The 20,776-nt window shown below is 56.9% G+C and overlaps 6 protein-coding genes across 6 annotated transcripts; 2 read left to right on the forward strand and 4 right to left on the reverse strand.

Annotated features, from left to right (window-relative positions):
- Positions 1-193: 193 nt before the first annotated feature.
- On the forward strand, positions 194-2,688 carry VDAG_01023 (uncharacterized protein; the record flags this gene model as incomplete). Its single annotated transcript, XM_009649909.1, has 2 exons — positions 194-2,529; positions 2,664-2,688. 2 exons carry the CDS (start codon positions 194-196, stop codon positions 2,686-2,688), a joined length of 2,361 nt encoding a protein of 786 aa, XP_009648204.1.
- Positions 2,689-2,938: 250 nt separating this feature from the next.
- Positions 2,939-4,315, reverse strand: VDAG_01024 (uncharacterized protein; the record flags this gene model as incomplete). Its single annotated transcript, XM_009649910.1, has 1 exon — positions 2,939-4,315. The coding sequence occupies one exon, from the start codon at positions 4,313-4,315 to the stop codon at positions 2,939-2,941; it is 1,377 nt and encodes a 458-aa protein (XP_009648205.1).
- Positions 4,316-5,567: 1,252 nt separating this feature from the next.
- On the reverse strand, positions 5,568-7,936 carry VDAG_01025 (chromatin assembly factor 1 subunit B; the record flags this gene model as incomplete). Its single annotated transcript, XM_009649911.1, has 4 exons — positions 5,568-6,156; positions 6,214-7,561; positions 7,623-7,725; positions 7,817-7,936. 4 exons carry the CDS (start codon positions 7,934-7,936, stop codon positions 5,568-5,570), a joined length of 2,160 nt encoding a protein of 719 aa, XP_009648206.1.
- A 1,608-nt stretch (positions 7,937-9,544) lies between these two features.
- VDAG_01026 (ATP-dependent bile acid permease) lies at positions 9,545-14,276 on the reverse strand (the record flags this gene model as incomplete). Its single annotated transcript, XM_009649912.1, has 2 exons — positions 9,545-13,900; positions 13,959-14,276. The coding sequence occupies 2 exons, from the start codon at positions 14,274-14,276 to the stop codon at positions 9,545-9,547; spliced, it is 4,674 nt and encodes a 1,557-aa protein (XP_009648207.1).
- Positions 14,277-15,535: 1,259 nt separating this feature from the next.
- Positions 15,536-17,053, reverse strand: VDAG_01027 (beclin-1; the record flags this gene model as incomplete). The annotated part of the gene is made up of 2 exons (XM_009649913.1): positions 15,536-16,917; positions 16,969-17,053. The coding sequence occupies 2 exons, from the start codon at positions 17,051-17,053 to the stop codon at positions 15,536-15,538; spliced, it is 1,467 nt and encodes a 488-aa protein (XP_009648208.1).
- A 589-nt stretch (positions 17,054-17,642) lies between these two features.
- On the forward strand, positions 17,643-20,672 carry VDAG_01028 (uncharacterized protein; the record flags this gene model as incomplete). Its single annotated transcript, XM_009649914.1, has 1 exon — positions 17,643-20,672. The coding sequence occupies one exon, from the start codon at positions 17,643-17,645 to the stop codon at positions 20,670-20,672; it is 3,030 nt and encodes a 1,009-aa protein (XP_009648209.1).
- Positions 20,673-20,776: the final 104 nt, after the last annotated feature.

The raw sequence follows: 20,776 nt of genomic DNA on the forward strand, positions 1-20,776 counted from the left end.
TCAAGGTCACCTCTAGATCTTCACATCCTGCCCTACAACCACCCGACCGCTTGTCTTCGTCTCACCCACCATCATCTTGCCATCGTCACGTATCATCATCGGACCCCGTCAGCGTTGCCGCCTCTACCTTCCGTCTCTCCTTGTGCCCTGCCTCTTCCTCTTTTCCCCGGCCTCGCATTCGCACCAATGCAACATGGCTGACTCACCTAATCGGCCCAACTATGGCAGCCTCAGCAATCGCAGCACCGCATCCCGGAGAAGCCGACCTTCGATGCGTGTCCCATCGGCTCGCTCATCCGTGGCCTACGATGACTATCCCTCCCACCTGCACCCCCACGCGCTTCGCTCCGTCAGCTCGCGCTTCTCCCTTGGCGATTTTGCCGCCACGAGAAGCGAATTCGACTTTGACGATGATGCGTCCTCCATCTTTGAGAGAGCCACAGTTGCATCCGAGGCCGGTGACGTAGCCGGTGACAAGTTCGTCGCCGTTGGTGGTCTGAACCTGGATCTGGGCCAGGTCGACGGGCCTGGTCAGACGGTCATCGAACACAGTGAGGACGACGACGAGAGTGGCTCATCGGGCGACTATTACGACCTTCTCTGTCTGCCTCGAGACCCCTTGCTCACCCCACGCCGCATTCGACGGGCATATTGGACGTTGCTGGCTCTGCTCCTCGACGACACCTACCCGGAGAACTTGAGCCCTCTGGCGACGGCCTATCTGAACGAGGCGCAGCATGCCTTTGAGACACTCATCGACCCGGCGAGGCGAGTTCATTACGATATGAGGTCGCGAGCCTGGCTTATCACAGATGACGACTCCCAAAAGGAGAATTCTGAGGAGCTTTACGAAGACGCCCTGGTACACCACCAATGGCTCGCCCGGTGCCGAGACTTGGAATCGTCGGCCGTGACCCTGCGTCTCGATGCTTCTCCTTTGGTCCAGGGTGCGCGCCAACTAGGGAACCGAAATGTTCTCTTACAGCCGCTCGACTTTGCACTCAGCCAGTCAGTGACAACTGCTCTCCCTCACTTCGGCCGCTTCTTGATGAGTCTTGTCGACGGCCGACGATTAGCATCACACGCGCGGGCCACTGGCGCGCTTACCGAGCTGACGGCAGCCCCGAACCTTTACCTTCCTGCACCGGAGCTGACCCTATCGGGCTCAGCTTACGGTCTTTTCGATGTGGTAGCCATCCCCACTAACCTGCCCGACCTAATCCACCCCTTGCACACGCCTCGAACACCAAGCCCCAAGCTCCAACGTCTGCCCCCACGTGCCTTTTCCCCGGGCGTCAACTTCGATTTGCATCAGGACTTTCTCCGCCGGACCGCAGATGGTGGGGTTCTGAAGTCGTTTGTTCAGTTCTACTGTGACCCTTTGGGACGGAGGCTAGGCACTCGTCTCTCGCATGAGGTGGCTGTCGGCAAGAAACCTCTAACCATCGAAGTGAATACGCAGTCCTCACGCATAGCCTCCCAAACCCTCTCTCAGGCCGCCGCCGGGCTAAGCTATTCAGTGGGGAACGGCCTTGCCTATATCAGTGCCGGCAGCGATGGTTGGCGAGGAGACATGATTGGCACCCTTTCAGCGAACCAGAACCGGGTTGAAGGGGGTGATCCTAGTGTCGGGCTCTCTCTTGTTTCAACACCCACACTTGAGCTTGGATTTGCCACGGCTTCTGTGCGGCCCTTGACAGCTCTCGGACGCTATGATCCACAGCTGATCAGTGGAGGTATATACGGACTAGACCACGAAACGGACGGCCCAGAGGACGGGTCCTGGTCTGCACATGCGTCATTGACTTCGAGTACAGCCACGGGGTCCCTCCGCTACAGTCGGGATGTCTCTGGCTTGGGCAGCTCGTTTTCCGGTACCAACAGCCGCATTGAGATCGAGCTTGCTTCCAACTCAATGTTCGAGCGGCATCTTGCCGTTCGAAATCTGTGGCGCGTGGGCGTCCATGCTAAACTTGGACTTGAGGCTGGCGTTGGCAGTCACGCTATCCACCTATCGCTGTACTGGTCTCGCCTCAAGCACCGGTTCAGTCTTCCTCTGCTTCTCTCATCGCCAGGCACAACGGCATCTGTGGGTGTTGTTTTCTGGGCTGCTTTGCTGCCCTTCCTCACCATGGCCGGGATGCAGTACGTATCGACCAAGCGCCCAGCCTCCAAAGCAGAAGTGTCCGGGACGAGCAAAACAGAAAGGATCGAATCACGCATGGCGAGGAAACGGGCCGAGGCTGAGGAGGTTGCAGCACTGCTGACGGGCCCCGTTGAGGCCAAGCAGCAGCGTCGGCGTGAGATAAATGGTCTCGTGATTCTAGATGCTAAGTATGGCGTCCAGTCTGCGCTGGAAGACGGCAGCGGCAGTTTGTGGAGCGCTGGAAAAGTCGCAAATGTGACAGTCGCGACGGCGGCACTTATTGACAGTCAAGGACGTCTCGTCATCCCCGCAGGCGTGAGGAAGAGCGGAGTGCTTGGGTTCTGGGACCCCGCGCCCGGGACCGCCAAGGTGCTGCAGGTACGGTACGTGTATGGCGGAAAAGAGGGAGTGGTGGATGTCAAGGGGCGGAGGGCGCTGGTGCTTCCGCCTACGCAGGATGATGTATGAACACGTGTTATGACTGATGTGGCAATTGAGAATGTCCAGTATCCTTTAGGAACACAAGGGACGCCGAGATGTAAAAGTTGTATAGAAGTAGAGGACTCGATACAAATAGAAAATGGCCAAGAGGCTTACGAGTATGTACAACAACTTGTTCAAAGAGTGTCGAGTTGTGTTTGTAGTAAGCTACAAATGATGGTTCAGACAGAAAAATGATGTGTATGCAGTCGAATCCCGCCGAATGAAGTACTGTCATTGCAGCGTTGCTGTCAACCTTGGTTGATATCAGTATCGTCGACCTGCCTTTCAAGGGTCCTGCCATTTACAAGCTCAACGCAGTACGGGCCGCCACCCCTTGCGGCCTACGAAGTCCACGACGCCCTCGTCACGGAGGACGTCACTACCGAGACGGCCCGTGATGAGACTACGCTCGACTTCGGGTCCGCGGACATGAAAGGGGTATGTCAGACGTCCGTCTTCACCCGGGGTTTGCTCATCTTCTAACTCCCAGCGTAGCTTCTTCGCCCCACCCCCTCTCCTTTTCTTGACGAAGCCGCTCGCCGCTCGGTCCATGGAGAGGTACCACCTACGCTGGTGGACGCTGCCGATGGTGTTCTCTGCGCCGGGGTAGGCGTTCGTGGCGCGGACTTGAGCGTCTTCCAGTTCCTCAATTTCCTGACGCATAGCCTGTGACATATTGGCCGGGCCTGCCAGGGGGTTCGACTCCTCCTCCGGGACTTCCTCTTTTGCTTCGAGCACGGCATCGTCCAGCTCCTCCTCCTCCTCTTTCTCGGAAGACGACGAATCGGCCTCCTCGCTCGTCTCAACGATGACGTCCTGTTTTTGAACCATCCTTCGCCTCCTCCTCTGCGGAGCCGCTCTGCTGGCTGACCTGCTAGCCTTCTCCCTCCCCTCCCGATCTTCTTCCTTCGTCAGCCGCAAATTGAGCGTATAGCCCCTCGGCAGCCTTGCGCCGTGCAGCCGGACCCGAATCTTCCTCTCGGCAAAGGCATCCCGAAGTTTCTCCTGCTCCGTCCTGCCATCCTCGGCCTCGGCCTCGTCCTCGCTTCGCTCCGACTCAGGATCAACCTCGGGCGCAGACTTGGACCGCCGCCCGAGCACCTCATACGTGCCCGTGTCCCAGACAAGCAGCGACCCCGTGGCCCGCGACGCCGTCTCGACGAGGTGGTTCCACAGACAGTGCACGCGCGTCTCGGTTGCGTTGCGGCCGAGCCGGGCCGAGCCGGCGTCGCCCGGCAGGCCGTACATGACGGCCCAGCTCGCGCTGCTCGCCCCGTTGATCTGCAGCCGCAGGTCGTAGTGCGTGCCCGCGACGGGGTGGTCGTGCTGGTGGACGACAAAGTGCGCGCCGCTCGGGGCCCCGAGGCACGACGCGTAGAGGGCGGCGAAGGCGGCCGTGGGCAGGCGCGGGGCGCCGCGGGGCCAGGGGTCGAGGGCGGCGCCGGCGAGGACGGCGCTGAAGTGTGCGGCGTGGTTGGCGATGGTGGCGCTGCCGGATTCGATGGCTGCGGCTGTTGGCGGGGGCGGTTGAGCAGCGTCGTCGTCATCGCTGTCGTCAGCTGCCTGGCGGTGCGTTGCTTGGGCGGCGTCCTCGGGGACGTTGAGGGCCCATTCTAGGTTTCGCTTCTTGATGAAAGGGTTGGGAATGAGAGCTTGACCTGGGCTGCGCGGGCGTTTGGTGGCCATGTTGGTTGATGTCAAGACGTGCAGAATAGAGCGGCATTCAGTTCAGCGCCAGCCATAGTCCGGGAAAACAGATGCTTGAAAAGTAGTATGATTCCTATGCACAACCGTCATGCCATATCACGCCGCGCATACAACAAAGCCGGACGTGTGCAGACAGACCAAGCATTGCAAGTGTAATGAATTGATAGCTTATTTATGTGCCACACGTCAGTTACTACAGTCGCAGACGTTTGTTCGTTCTATAAGTACAAGATAGGTAGTCGTTGATCTCTTGATGTTCCTGTCGAATGTCTCGTTCCCTTGCTGGCCGAAATGCATCACGTGGTATGGTTGAACTAGACACCCAGCGCCGGGAGGTAACCTCTCTCGCCGTCGTTACCGTTCGCCCGTGCTCGAGAATTCGTACGTAGATAGGTACATACACACAAACGCACATACAATCCAAAGAACCGTTCTCTTGCCATTAGCATGGACCTAGCACCGATTGGAGTTCTTATCGAAAACCGCGTCAGTCCTCATGAGAGGACCGCATTGTCGTATACGCTGACGAGACTGAACCCAACGTCGCCCTGAAGGCGGAAACCACATGAAACGACGACAAGCCCTTTTACCCGCCAGCAATAGCGGCACAGACCAATGTGGCCTCTGTCCTGAGCACCGCATTCATCCAGCTATCGGTCATTACCCGCACATCCCGTAATGCTTTGGCCTCACCCACGACGACGACACAGGCAGCGCCATGGCACGAAAGTTTGAAATTGCGCCCAAGGATAAATCTACGACACTCAAATCTACGAAACTCCATCGAGGAAACCCCCAGAGATGGCCCTCGGTGCCCCGGCGCTTGGAGATGGCTGCTGCCGTATGGATGTAGTTGAACCCGATGGTGCAATCAGCCAGCAGTGACTACGTATGTTTTGAAGAGCGAGCGGGTGAGCAAAACTGTCCGACAGCCATGTCCCACAATGGTAATGCGCCAACAAGGGCAATGCGATTAAAACAGTATCACATTGAAGCGCAAACACCCAAGTTGGGGAAACGCGGTCGCCGTCGCTATACAGCTGTCCCTCCTTCCCTGCCTACCTTGTCCGCCTAACGCCGCGTGTTATCAAAAACGAACGCCGCAAATGTACCACAAATGTACGACCTGTACCTTTTTGTTCCGCCCTTGACCTGCTTCGTATACCTACTGCCCGCAACATGTACTATACATGCTCCCAAGCGACACCCGTCCTGGACTTGCGCGTCTCGCTCAAGGCTTCTTCTCCTCAACAAGCGTGGGGGCGATTCGTCTCTTCTTGGGCTGGCTTCCGTCCTTGTCCCCGTCGCTGGCTTCCCGCTTGACACCACTGGGCTGCGTGGCAGCTGTGCTGGGAGTTTCGGGCGGCGTCGTCAGTGGCACCCCCGTAATCTTACCCGAGTTGGTCGCTGTGATACTGGGCATACTGCCAACGATCAGGGACGGATTCGTCGTAACCCCTGGCTGGGCCGCAGACGATTGCGTGGCGACAGACGATGTCGAGTTTGACCGAGCGGGTGACTGAGGAGGAGGATTGGCAAAGCCTGCATGAGACGGCGGGGATGGCGCTGTCATTGCGCCCGCCGAAGTCCGCTGCTGTTGTGGCAGACCATTGTTGGGGAAAGGTGATGGTGGAGCGAAGACCGAGGTAGGCGTCGGCACGGGTGTGTTCTGGTTTGATGAAGGAGTGGCGCCTAGCACAGGATTCTTCGCCGTCGGCACCTCGCCCTGATAGACTTGGCCGAGCTCCCCAGGGGAAAATGAGAGAGTGGAACAAAATCCGTCAGATGAAGTGATGAGCAGCGTCAGACCGTCACTTGACCTACACACTGTTAGCATGCAATTTTCACACACAAAGCCTATCAAGGAGTGCACTCACCAGGCCAAATCTGTGAACGTCGCCAAGTGAAGGTTACTGACGACACAGATGGGCGTCTGTTGCTGCGTATCATAGAGCAGAACGGAGTCTTGTGTGCCGACGGCGTAAATCATACGATAAGGCAGGGCGAAGGCAGCCTTTGGCCCGGGTGCTGCTACAGGGCATTCCGTGCTCGGCCTGACCTGTGTCGCACTCGATGCCTGCTGTTCTGAGGATGACCCAGGTGGCGGCGGCGGGTCCATGACGGATGATCCAGGAGACTGTTTGGAAACGGGCTCTGGCAAAGCCGGAATGGGTTCTTCTGCCGACGACGTGTCAATGGTGATGTTTTTCGTTACTACAGGCGCCGTTCGCATGGTGTAAAAGATGGGTGAGCACTTGACGACCACCGACGGCTTCTTGTGGCCTGGCAAATGGGCAACCGGGGCCTTGTTGATGCCGCCCCTGCTGTAAATGTAGACTGTGTTCGTGACTTCGTAGGTAGATTTGGCGTCGGCGACGTGCTGGCTTTGATACTGCCCTGCGGGCGTCAAGAGCAGGCTGCCGTCGGGGGTGAAGGTCAACCGCCGGAAGAAGGATGTCAGCGTCTCGTTCGCATACAGGCTGGCGTTCTTGGTACCATGGCTCGGGTTCGCAGAGGCATGTGGCTTCGGAGACGGTTCCATCGGCATGACAGCCGGCAGAGGCATGGACGGTGCGGGGGAGGGAGACCTCCTTGCCGAGGAAGAGAAGGAAGATCGCCGGCTGTGGCTGATGACGCTGGGCGGGTTCATGGGAAGCGCAATGGAGGTCGGCGTCCCGGGAGCAGATGGCACGGGAGAGCCAGCAGTGCCATCGACGGCCAGGTAGGTGGAGCGGAAGCCGAACTCGGGAGGCGCCGGACTGCTGGATGAGATGCGCCGTGGCGGCAGTTCACTCTTGTTGTGGCTCGCGATTTTGGATGGTTTGTCGTCGTGTGAACCGCTTAGAGTGTACTGTCCGTCCTTCGTTTTGAGAGAATAGACGTGAACAGATCGATCTGACGACTGTGTGGCGACGAACTCGTTCAAGGGGTCCCACGTCACGCCTTGCACGTAGTGGCTATGCTCGGCGATTTGGCGTATCAAGACGCCGGAGCTGGCGTTGTAGATGCGCGTGATGTTGTCCATGCTGCCGATGATAAAGTATGTACCGTCGGGCGACCATGCCAAGTCGTATATCTCGGAGCCACTCGAGCGGCACATGTGTTTGGTTCGCCATGTCTCCTTGTCCTCGAGGCCCTCGTTGCCGAATGCTGGACCGGCATGGTGCTCGGCGGGCACCCAGAGGATGACATTGCCGTCGTCACCCGCGGATGCGAGCATATCCCCTGGTTAACAGATTGCTTAGCTGAGAGAGGCAGATTGGAGCAAGCTCGGAGCAAAACATACCCTTGGGTGACCATCGTACGACGTTGACTGCCTGTGTGTGCTTGGACAAGGTGGACAGGTACTCGACCTTGCGATCCTCGCCGTTGCCCTCGACTTTCCATATCTAGAAGCCCTTGGTCAGCCTCCGTTGTTCCATTGAAAGGGGGGGGGGAATCCGCCCCCTCGTCAATTGCTTGTGCTTGTAGCTGACGTACCCTGACGTTGTTGTCCCCTCCAGCCGTAGCCAGCCGCCCCTTGCCTGACTGCTCGAAATGTGCGGAATAGACTGGGGCGTTCTGGTCATGCCAATTGATAATCAGAGGTGTGCTTTTCATCGTGTCGGCAGCGTATGTGGAGGACGGAAGGAGAGATGCATGTGAAGCGTGTGTTGGTGGTACTCGTCAATGGCCGATACGCTTTGGGAGCTCAGACGAGCTGGCTTGGATGGGAGGGGGGGCTAGCTCGGAGTATGTGTTTGTCGAGTCTCGATGGCAGGTTTGGTATAGGTTCTAGTTATAGTTTGTAGACGATGCGTCGCAGCTGGCGCTTCGAGTTCAGGTCTGCTGGGACGGGATTCGTGGCGAGTGTTTCTGTGGCTTGAGGGGGGGAGGTTCGTGCTAACGTTTGGCTGTTGATCGATATGTTTTGACGTGGGGGAGATTGGGGAGTGAGTGACAAGGTCTACGAGCAGGAGCTCTCTGTAGGTGGAGGCCCACTACAACAAAGTATCAGGTAGATTCAGCAGCTGGAAAAGATGTCGTTGATGGAAGAACGATGGCGACAGGTCGGAGTGACTGGTCGAGTAGGTAGGCAGGGAAAGAAAGTCATTCAAAGTAGAAGATCGGAAATGGGAATTGGCATGGCAGGCTTGGTTGCTGCTGTGAACAGTAAGGTCAGGCAAAGCAAAGGTGTAGGTAAGGACCTAGGTAGGTAGTAGGTGGGAAGGCGATCCAGCCAACTGGAGGTCATGGTCACGAGCTGCTCCTACCTACAGTGGCTGCTCCAGGTCCCCAAGCCAAACAGCAGGTACTGTATACGAACTGGTGGTGACGGTGTCAGGCACGGTAAAGGTAGCGGATACTTGTCTGACAGGCTCTAAACAGACGGGCTGTGAGTGGAGGCCGCAGCGGGAGGAGTGGGGACGGTCTGGGACGTGCCTGCCTGACGTGGTCGTGTTACCAGGATGAGACGGAGGGCAGGTGCAGATGGGCAATGGATTGGATCGTGCTGCCTCACACTGATGGCCGCCTTCCCTCTTTCCAGCTTTTGCTCGTGTTGTGCTCGGATGGGTCCCGCGCCTGGGCATCTCACGAGGGAGCGCGCGAATGGTCATTTCTCACCTGGTCATCTGCTGCATGGTGCATTATCTCCAGCTGCCCACCCCCCTTACCGCCCCCCTACTGCACATCACCTCCTGCCCTGCGCAGCCATAGGTACTAAGCCTCCTCGTGCGCCGGCGAATCCTCTGCGGTGAGCCGGTAGCGAGCTGCCTGGACGCTGCGAAGACCCAGTCAACCAGTGCGCGGATGAGATGGCGGCCACACGACGGTCGGTGGTGGGCAACCTACACGTACTGCACTCTTCGCAGATTCCATACGGGCCTTCATCATTCTGACGTGGGAACCTTGACAGCACTACCCGTCGTAGGAGCCCCTCGCATAAGGAACACCGAAGTCTCCCCTTACGATCAACTACCAGCAATCAACTGGGTATCTTGCCTACCTTATGTAAATGATTGGCTTGCGTAACACCTTATCCACTCACAGCCACGGTCGAGACTTCGCTGACAGGCTACTTCTTGCTGTCACAAAAGACAAGGCACGAGACGATAAACGAGGCAACCTGATACATATGAAAAAGAAAACGAAGAAATAAACATTCGCCATGTACAATCTAGTCAAGGAATGCTGCTGTGAGTGACGGCAAACTGCTGCTGAATTTCGTCACCCAAAGATCACGTCCCGAAGCTTCTCCTTCTCTCCACTCTCCTCGCACATGCCCCGGAAGACGCCGTCCCGTCCCTTCTCCCACAGCGCCTTCGGCGACCCAAACTCGACGACCTTGCCCTCGCCCAGCACCAGGATCCGGTCAAAGTCCGCAATCGTGCTGAGGCGGTGCGCAATGACGATGAGCGTCGAGTCCGTGAACTCCTCGCGGATCGAACGCTGGATCAGCGCGTCCGTCGCCATGTCGACCGCCGACGTCGCCTCGTCGAGCACCATGATCTTGGGTCGCGCGACGATGGCGCGGGCGAGGCAGAGGAGCTGCCGCTGCCCTTGCGAGAGGTTGAGTCCGCCTTCCGAGATGGCAGACGACAGGCTGCGGAACGGGTTCGTGTTCTTTGCCACGGCAGTCGTGGGCGACGAGGCTGGTCCGGAGGGCGTGCCGGGGGACGAGGACTCGTCTGCGCCGACAAGGTGCACGCGCTGCAGCGAGTCCTCGAGCTCGGCATCCGAGCGGTCGTTGAAGGGGTCGAGGTTCGTTCGGACCGTGCCCGAGAAGAGGACCGGGTCCTGCGGGATGATGGCGAGGCGGGAGCGGAGCTCCTGCAGCTTGATCTTGGAAATGTCGAGGCCGTCAACGTGGATACTTCCCGACCGCGCCTCGAGGAAACGGAACAGCGCCAAGGTGAGAGAGGACTTTCCGGCGCCCGTCCGGCCAATCACGCCGATGCGCTCGTTCTTGTTGACGCTGAACGTCAGGCCCTTGAGGACGGGCGGCAGATCATTGGCGTAGCTGACAACAAGGTCGTTGACCTCGAGACGGCCCTCGGTGGGCCACATGGCCGGGGGCTCTTCGCCGCCCTGCTCTTCAGTGGGGAGTTCCGAGTATTCGACAACACGCTCGGCAGCATTCATGTCGAGCTCGATGCTTGCGTAGTTGCGGATCGCCCACAGGACCGACTCGGAAAAGTCGAGCGCGAAAGACAGGGTGAAGCCAGCGAGCGCGGCGTCCATCTCAGCATCGGCCAGGATCATGGCAGCCACGACGACGGAGAACATGGCACCCACAATGGACATGCGCCAGCCCATCCAGCGGTTGAACAGCCACAGATGCCATGTTGCCATGTCGTAGTCGTCAAGCTTGGTGTACAAGGCATTGATGTAGCTATGCGACTTGTCAAAGCCTCGGATAGTGGTCACGCCCGTGAGAGCAGAGCCGAAAAGCTCAAAGATGGGCGACTTGGCCGTGCTTTCAAGGCGCTTGCTGGGACGCGCGGCGTCGAGGTAACGCAGAGCGATTCGAGCGCAAATCAGAAGGAGAATCGTCGCCAGAACAATGATGAGCGGAGAGACAAACATGGATGCAATGCAGATGCCAATAACGCTGAGGGCCGAGTTGAGCGTCAGCGTCAGGTCAATGGCAATGCGGCTATCGATGATGTTGAAGTCGGCGGTGAAACGGTTGAGAATGCGGCCGACGGGCACCGTATCGAGCCATCGAAGCGGCGTTCGCAGGACCGTGTGCGTCATATTTCGGAACATGTGCCTGCTCGCCTTGAGACTCATAAGGAACAGGTAGAAGAAGCGCATGACACCAAGAGCTACCGTGCCCAAGGAGATGGCAATATAAACAGCAAGGTAATAATTGAGACTGCGGTCCTGTGTCGTCCGGAAAGGCGTTGAAGCTGTGTGGATTGTGCTGTGCTGGAGAGTCGTGGCATAGATATGGCCATACTCTTCGAGTCCGTGGACATGAGCTTCCGCAGTGTCACCGGTCCAGACACGAAGCCACCAGGATCGGCCGAGAGTGATGACCTCGAAGGAGACGAAGATGAGCGTAGCCAGGGTCCACCACGACCAGCCACCGCTGTCGCGAAGATACGTGGCATAAACGTGCTTCTTGATAGCGCCCTGCTCACGCGTCTCATCCTCGACAAACTGGCGTGCGGATTTGGACGGCACCTTCTTGATGACACCGCCGTCAATGTCTTCGTTTTCGAGTACTTGAATGGCGTCAACGTCAACGTCTGACGCCTGCTCCGAGTTGACGGCTGTGGCTTCGTCGTCGCCCATGTTGTCGGCATGGGACTGCTCATGGCTCTTGATAAGCTGCAGCGTTCCATCCTCGTCCAGTTCAGAGAGAAGGCCATTGTGTTGAACCGTACCGTCGCCGAGCTCGACAATGTATTTGGTCTTTGACTCGCAGAGAGCAACGTGATGTGTCACGAGAATCCGAGTTCGACCTTTGCTGAGAGGCCCAGTCAGGCACTTTTCGAAAATGTGACGGCCGACGTGGGCATCAACAGCGCTGAAAATGTCGTCAAACACGAGAATACCGGCGCGAGAATAAATTGCCCGAGCCAGAGTAACACGCCATTTTTGACCGCCGCTGAGGTTGATGCCGTTGGTGCCGAGCTCCGTCTTGTCGCCGTCGGTGAACATGTCCAGATCCTTAGTCAGTGCACATGCGAAGACAGTGTCCTTGTATCGCTTTTCGTCATACGGAAGGCCGAAGAGAACGTTGTCCTTGAGGGAGGCGTTCTCGATCCAGGGAATCTGGCCGACGTATGCGATGCTGTGGGGAAGGAGCCAGTTGCCGGCGTTGGCTTGACTGTCGTTGCGTTCGATTCTGGTCGGCGCCTTGGGGGCATAAATCTTGCCGGAAAGTAAATCCGTCTCGCCCAGGATAGCAGCGAGCAACAGACTCTTTCCAGACCCGGTCTTGCCAGAGATGACCGAGAGCTCGCCAGCTGGGAAGCTCAAGTTGACATCGCGCAAAATGAAACGATCGGCGTCATTGGTTTCTTCATCGACAGGCCAAGCGATGTCGGCGTTCTCAAAGGCAATATCGTGGCCTTCTGTGATGGTCTGCGTGATCTCGGGTCCATTGAGATAGGCTTCAATTCGGAAGATGGAGACTTTGGCATCGACGAGATCTGTTGTCAGCTCGGGAATCAGGGATAGCGCAAGCTCCAGAGATTTGAAGACGCCAATGCTGACGAATGCGACAGATGGTGTCAGAGTCTCGTTGATCCAGGCGTACACGGCAAGAGACGTCGCAGCGAGAAGAACCGGGATGGCGACCCAGGAGCCGAATAGCATCGAGTCGCTTCTGAACACGTCCCAGATGGCACCGAGCTCTCGCTCTCTCATGGCAAGGATCCGGCCCTCCCATTGTCTCTCAAGTGCGGAGAACTTGATCTGACGCATGCCCTGCAAGCTCTCGTTGACGAGGGTCAGCTTCTGGTCCCTGATTTTCATGAGACGGTCCTGCGCGTTGGAATACACCTTGGTGTAGTAGATGTTGAACGGCAAGATGACGGCCCAAGTGGCGAGACCTGAGAGCAAAGGGATCCAGCCTAACAGGGAAACGAGGAACCACATGGCGAAAGCGAGCTTGGTAGCACTTGCAGGGAAAAAGAATTGGAAAGCGGCAAAGTCGGCCACTCGCTTGGTGTCAACACCTATCAGATTGACGACACCCTGCTGGGATTTGAGGGCATCGGCATCCGATTCCTCTTCCTCATCCTGGCTGTCTTTCTTGGTGCCGTCCTCATTGGTGCTCACTTTCAAGGCGTCTGTCTTGCTGGCTTGTTTGACATTCTTGCGACGCATAGCCTTCTCGACAATCAGGGCAGAAAGGAGTCCGCGCAGGGGGATGCACACATCGGACCAGGAGATCCAGAACAGACAGGCCGAGAACCAGGCATCGGCTAGAACGGTCAGGCCAAGCCAGAAAACCATGATCCAGGTCTCGACGCTGAGCTTTTCTCCTGGCTGTCTCGCCTCGAGTGCCCGAAGGATGCGAAGGGTGACCCAGTAGGGAGCAAAGCTTACGACGTTCCTGAAGATGGCGAGAAGCCACTGAATTATGAGGGGCCAGCGGAACGCCCAGATGACGTTCTTCCAGAGAGGGCCCTTGAAGTTGTATGCCTTCCACTGCGCAGATTGGTCCCTGGCACGCGTGTTGTGGTCGGGCCGGGGAAGGTCAGCGACCTCAAGGTCCTTCTTGGCTGTCGCTTGTTTGAGGACGCCGGTACACCAGCTCCAGGTGAAGCGGCTATAAGCGGATACGGTGTGCATGCGATCGACAATCTTGCCATCTACAAAAACATCAGGCCTGCGTTGCACTGTGATGCTGGCTGTAGTGAGACCCAGGGCCGCGACGAGATTGACGATACGGAGCGCGAAGGACGCGTTGTCACGGTGAAGAAGCTCTCCCAGAAGACTGGTGTCCTGTACCAGGAGAAGAAGGAGAAGGAGCAAGCTGCTGAGCCAGGTCCAGAGACCGACATTGTAGGCCAGGACCGAGTCATTTGTTGCAATGATGCAAACAGTTTGTACAGCAAGCAGAAGCTGTGAATGTCAGGTCAATATTATATGCATGCATGACTCGATGCTAAGGTGTACTCACCCACGATGCCGTGGTTGTCCAATCTTGCAGGGAAAGACCCTGCCGTCCTTCGGAGCTCGTGGTGGACAGAACGGAGAGCGTTATTGAAGTGGCACAGCCGAGAGCGGCAAAGAAGGCAATGAAGACCTTTGGCCAGCGGTTGGAGAAGGCAGCAACAGCTTCAGGCGTACTCTTGCCATCCTGGTCTGAGTAAAAGTTGTCCTTTGGAGCGCGAGTACGAAGCTGCTTGATTAGACCTGAGAGGGCGGGGAGCGTGCAAAGGGCGATGAAGGCCAGAATCGCGGCCAGTCCGCCTAGTAACGTCGAGTCGCGAGACATGATGGGGGCCGTAGGTGGAACGGCGCAGAAGGGAAATGTGTCGTGCCGTATCGTATTGCTGTGTCGGAGCACCGTAGTGTTTATCGTCGCCGAGGGGGAAGAAAGGCTCAAGGTGCCGTGGTACTTCGTAGTGTTTCCAAGAGGTGACTCTTAAGAAGTGAGTCGAGTTTTGACGCCTAGAATTGGAAGCTGACGTGATGCCGATGAGTCTGCACACATCCAGCCTCACCTCAACTCCTCACTTGAGCGCGTGTACGAGATACGCGCAAGGTTCGGCAGCCACCCTAGTCGCCTGCACTGGGGTCTGCAATGTTCCGTAAAGCCCAAGTCGAAGGTCCCAGGTTCGAATCGACGAGTCGGGTGTTGTTGTACGTCGAATCGAACGAAAATTCTGGCACCGTACCGGATCGAATCACTATTAAAGCAAACGAGCAGAGTTCAGAAGGAGGGGATGCTGGGGGTCCTGGTCCCTCGTTCAACGACGAAACTTCGTCGTCCGCGGTTGTCATCCTTCACGCCGCCGCCGCTTCGGTGAGATGAGTCGAACGTGGGCGAGCATCCACACTGCCTTACCAAGCAGAGGCAAGATGGTCGCCCCCACCAGCAATGTCCCACCATGTTGACCAATGTCGAATGCCATCGCATCGATTTTTTTTCTCTTCGCCGAATCAATTTGAGGTTAGATCCAGATGCAGAGGCTGCAACCTCCCGCCTTGGCCTAACCGAAAGCATGCCTAGTAGTCTGGTCTGGCGGTGACCACCTCAGCCGTTCCAGCCGTGGCAGGTGGCGCGTGCGGGCGAACTGGGAGACAGATGCCAATGGCGATAGCACTTGGAAGGGCGTGAAGATGTCTTCGACATGTAAGGTAGTTAGTTAGGACAAGTTGTCGGTCGACATGTACAAAGGTTGACATGCCAAGCTAGGTATCTATCGAATGCTGCTTAGGTACTCTTGAGCTGGGTCAATTTGAGGCTCCTCCCTCTTTCCTTTTCTCTTTGTCTGTCTCGCTCGGTCGGTGACCACAAACCCCCTCACTTTTCGCTGCACCCTTCTTCATTGCATCATCCAAGGGTACATGTACATGCACACTCGGATGGTATCTCTGATCCCTGTCTGATGGGCCGGAGACTTTTCAGTTTCATTTGGCCTCAATCACGCAAACACTACGGTCGCAAAATGACTAGTACTCCAGTTGTGCCTCCCCAAACGCCATGCTCTCCCATCCTACAGCTCTCCCACCTGCGATAGGCCGACCCTTTCAGTTCCCGCCATTTCTCGCATTCGAGCTGACATTGCTAGCGTGGGCGAGCAGGAACTTGCAGCACGTCAGCGTCAACTTGCACGCCTTGGTCCACCCGTCGTCCTGCGCGATGCCCAGCGTGATGCAGACGTCGTGAATCCTGTCACCCTCAATCTTATAGGGGAGACTCAGCGGGTGGCCCTCGGCTGACGTCTGGCGGTGCACGTACGCTCCCAGCTGCCGCACGAGTTCGAGGAACGCGACCATGGCATTGTCAAACTTGCGATGCATGAACGTTAGACCGAGGGGCAGGTCGCCGTTGGAGAAGAGCTCGAGCACGTGCTTCTTCGGCGCCGGCGGAGGTCCGCTTCGGTGCGACCCCAGCCGGCTGCTCGAAGGCGACGGGAGCTCGTATCGAATGATCCTGGAGGTGCTCCCCATGGGCTGCGGTTCAAAGCCGTCAAACTTATAGCTCAGCTTCTCTGCCACTGTCACGAGCAGCAGGAGCGCATGGCCCCACGCCGCGTTGATCTCAGGCCAGTCCACAGCCTTGTTGGACAGGCGGCCCAGCCGTAGCCCGTTGATCGTGGCAAAAGTGCCGTCGTGACTGATGCAGAACGTGTCGTTGTACACGTTGGATCGTTGTAGTTTCTCCAAGAGGCGTGAATCATGGTCGAACTTGGAGTTGATACTGTCTCGTTCGTTTTGAAACTCGGACAGCTTGGCCGTGAAGGCGTTTCGCTCGCGCCAGAATTCTTCCTCTTCCCGGTCCAACGCCCGCGCCTCGTCTTCCAGGCCGAGAATCTCCTCGTCTACGGCTGCCTTCTCCTTCTCCAGTTTAAGCAGCTCGGCGGAAGCCTCTGCCTCGGCCTGTCTTGCCTTCTCAAGCGACTGCTGTTGTTTCTTGATATCCTCCTCGCTCGGCTGCTGGGCTTGGGCCTGCTTCAGGAAACCCACATATGCGTCTCTCTCCTTGTTCGCAGCCTCGAGTTTCTTCTGCAGACCCTCCACCAGCATATCAGTACACTCGACACATACGGGGTGGTCAATATCTGACCGCGCCGACAGTATCTCGTGCAGCTTGTGGATGCGCTCGATCTCGTGTGTCTTGGCCATTTCGCGCGTGCCGTTTGTTTCGGTGGACCTATTCGGTCTTGTTGAGCGTCGGTTCGTGTTGGAGGGCTCGTGGCGAGAAGAAAGAGGTTGGGCGACCTGGGACTCGGTCAGGTAGATGAAGGACATGTTTGGATCTCGTTGTGATCCACCGCCGGCGTTGCGCTTGAACATGGCTGGTGCAGCATTCTGCGCAACGCGATCGTAGAGTGCCTTTCTCTGCTGGTCTTGCGGTGAAGATCCTTTGGACAGTTGTGACTGCTTGAGTTGTTGCTGTGAGGAGTTGGCTGTCAACGTCAGACAGGCAGTCAAGAGTGGCAAGATCAGTCATGACGAACCCACGAGCAGGTCATAGGCAGCTGGGTTGAGCTCGTCGAGCGAGCTGTCAAGCTTGAGTGGCGTGCGGCACTTTTGGCAATACATGATGCGTTGTGTATAGCCTGCACTAATTCAACATGGCTGCAACATGCATGGAGTATGTGGCTGTCAATCTTGGTATTCTTGTTCGTCAGCGAAAGATTGTTTGGTTGGTTGTTGAAGGAAGCTTTGGAGTTGAAGCCCAGGGACTGGACTGGTGTGGTTGGACAGGTTCCCAAGCTGCGTCACACCCCCCATCAGTAAGTACCCTGCACCAGCAGCACAGCGCGCGCGGCGGGGCCTTTTGGGTAGCCTCCCCGTAATTACTACTCGAGGTCCAGCGACCGTACGCTATAGTTCCCCACTAGAAGGACGGTCAACAGTGTCACCTGCGGGGCACTATTGATCGCGTGGCCTAAGCGTCACATGCAGACGCGTGGGACAGCTCCATCACATCCACCTTACCCGCGTCAAAGCGCGTCTCAATTAAGCCCCTGGCTCGACGTCGCTCCAGTGACCGAGTAGATTCACCTCACAGTGCCTGGATCCGGGCGATATCAGTTGAGGCGGCGCAAAGCAAGTCGTGAGCTCCGTGTCAGATCAATAGGGGAGGAAATCAAGGCCTGTTTCTCCGTGAGGCTCCTCAAGCACCGACATGGAGCCTCCCGCAAAGCGCCAGCGACTAAGCCATACACCAGCAAGTCGCCATCAGCATGAAGACGATGAGCTTGACTTTGAATTCGAGAATGTCGACCATCAACGAGACTCTGGCTTCCAACTCGCCGAGTCCAGAGCCTTCGCTGCTTACAAGCTCAAGTCGACATTCGAGCACATCTTTGAAAAGTACGAACGAGACTTTACAGGAATTGCAGATGAGATCGACCTACGAACAGGAGAGATCGTTGTCGACAATGGCCACATCCAACGACTGGGCCTAGGCGGCGTGGACAGTGTTCTTGAAGAAGACGGGGGCATGCTTCTGGAAGATGCGTTTATGACTTCTGAAGAAGAAGGTCACGAGCAAGGGCAACCTGATTTCTCTTCAAAGCCACAGCCGCGCGACACTTCGCGGGCAGGGGAAGGTGAGGAGGAGTCTCGAGCTTCAAAGGACCGACAACCGCCGCCACCCAGCCCAACCCAAGCGGCTGCCACTTCAGCACTCCAACGCAGAGAAGGCCCCGAACTCTCAACACCGGGCGGTCTTGGAACTGAGCACAGGCTCTCAAAACTAGCGTTTTCTCGACATGCCCCTCCACGCTCCTCGCCCTTGTCTCGAGGTGCATGGGGGCCAGACCATGGTGCTACCGATCCGGTTTGGAGGACGCCACGGCTACCTTCACCGGAGTTTAGCGATAATTTCACGTCCAAATTTCAAGCTACCAGGTACAGTGTCCCGGCTGCCGAGAATGAGGAGTCTATCTGGTCGCTGCCTCCGAGCGACATGGTGTGGCCTTTGAGCCCGTACAAACCTGCTCCATCGCCTTCAAGCCGTCACTGCAAGAGTCCCGGACGCTCTGCTCAGTCGGGGCAGCGCAGGCCTTCTCTTGTACCAGCAGATGGGCACGACGAGGATGAGATTCTTTCTCATGTTGCGACTGGATCGGCGGCTACAAGTCCAAGTAAATCAAAAGTCTTCCAATCGGCACCCAAGAGTCAAGAAGTAGATGGGGGAAATCGTGGGGAAGCGAAGCAGCCAAACGACAGCGACCACAGTCATCCAGGAAATTCAGCTAAAGAGCGAAAAAAGCCTCCAGCAAAAGCGAAAGGCATCAGACCCGTGGGTCGACCTCGAAGTAAAACTGCAATCCCTGGCGTCAGAATTAGCAGCAGAGTCAACACCACGCCGCCAGATCAAATTTCACAACTTCACGTCGAGCTGGTCACAGCCAAGAGAGGGCCTAGCCGGCCCAAGAAAAATACTTCTAATAAAGCACCGGAACTGATACCGCAGCATACTATTCCTGAGTCAACACTCCCCGTTCAGGTAGACGAGCTACCTCGGAAGTCCAGATTTCAACAGCTTGTTATCGAGCTTCCCAGGCGACCGGAACCACCAGGGCTGACAGAGGTGGGCGACATAGCCTGTGAACCACCTCCCCAGAGCACCGAGCGGACCGATACACCTCCCATGTCACAGATTAAGGCAAATGCGTCTCCGGCAAGGATAGAGCACGTCGCATCGAGTATCCCTGACTCTCAAGCGTTGACCTCCCTGTCCTCTTCAGCCCCCGCAATAGAGCCACCTACAGAAGTGAAGCCTCAAGAGACGATTGACAAAGCGTCGACAGAAATCTACCAAAGAAACGAAGTTGATCCTTCTTACGAGTTCTCCGACGAAGAGAGTGGAATTCCGCTTGCGAAAGGTGTCGTAGTACCGACTACTGGAAAGCCTGATGCGCGTTCCCGATCTGTTCAAACTCCCGACTTGTCGAATGTGGCACTCCCAAGAGAATCAGAAGCTGCAGCTGCACCCGAAAAGACACAAGCGCATGCTATGGAAGGAGAACAGAGACTGGTTGATTTGCCTATACCAGAGGTTTCTGTGCTTCCAGGTATATCAAAAAAGGGGGGAGACCGCACCGAAGTTTCGACTATACAGGAGAGCATGGCCGGAAAGGCTGCGACGCCACCTCAGGTCAAGAAGCCAGAATCTGCAGCTCAAGAGCTGCCCCTCAACGTGGCAATCGATTTGCCGTCGCAAATATCAAACGAGCGTACAAGCCGGCCAACAGAACAGTCAGAAACTGCAATAGCTGTCGATTCAGTGCCTGAATTACCAACCAACTCTAGCATTTTGCCACCATTGCAGCAGACTTCAAACGACGAGCAACCGACACAGAAGAACACTGTACTTGAGGTGCCTGATTCAGATTGCCTTGATGAGAACCTGGAATCATCGCTACGGAAGGTGTCACAGCCCCTCGCGTCGACTCAGGACAAAGAATCTGCTGCCCAGTCTCCCACGCTGCCGCTAGCTTCTGAAAGTACCTGCAGCTCTAAGAAGAAGAAGAAGAAGCAGAAGAATAAGAGGAAGAAGACAAAGGACCTCCACCATAAGACATCCATTCCTGTACTTGAGGAAGCGCAGTCGGCTATCGTACAGCTCTCACAGGCACCACAAGCAGAAGCCGATGTCGTGGGAGCCGACGTTCCCAAAAGTTCGCCGCTCGCGGCCAGCAACAACGAACCCGAGAAGCAGAAGAACAGCACCAGCAAGACCGCAACCCCTCAGGCTCAAATACTGACGCCTCAGAGACCTTCGCCCCGCCGCAGCATCCTCTCCCTCCGCCCTGGAGATGCCGAAGAAGACGAGATCTCCTTGATCTTCGATTCCTGGTCTACCCCCAGGACAGGGTCCGCGTTACCCCCTCGGGTAGTTGATTTTTCTTCCATCCGCAAGAGTACACTCGCCAAACTCGCCGGCTCCTCGCCGCTGCGCAGTCGCGGCAGTATCATGTCTCCGGCAGGCCTCGTGACCAGCGGCGGCGGAGGCAGCGGGCTGCGCTTCCGCACGGCACGGGAAGGCTTTGGCGGGATGAGCACGCCGACGAAGAGGAAGCGACTTGCGTCTCCAGGAAGCCAGGCGGGATCGCTCATTCGGACGCCTGGTGGACAGCTGCGCAGGTGCGGCGTGGATGGGTTCAGCTGCGACAGGGACTTCTGCTTCACCTGCCTCCAAGGATAGACTTTTCAATATGTAAACCACATACAATCTGTTGAATACACCAGGGTCAGAATATCTCGTCTCGTCATGTTCGCTCTAGCCCTCGGAGCGATTGTCACAAACGG

Source organism: Verticillium dahliae, genomic scaffold, assembly GCF_000150675.1.
Source record: "Verticillium dahliae VdLs.17 supercont1.2 genomic scaffold, whole genome shotgun sequence".
Classification (NCBI taxonomy): domain Eukaryota; kingdom Fungi; phylum Ascomycota; class Sordariomycetes; order Glomerellales; family Plectosphaerellaceae; genus Verticillium; species Verticillium dahliae.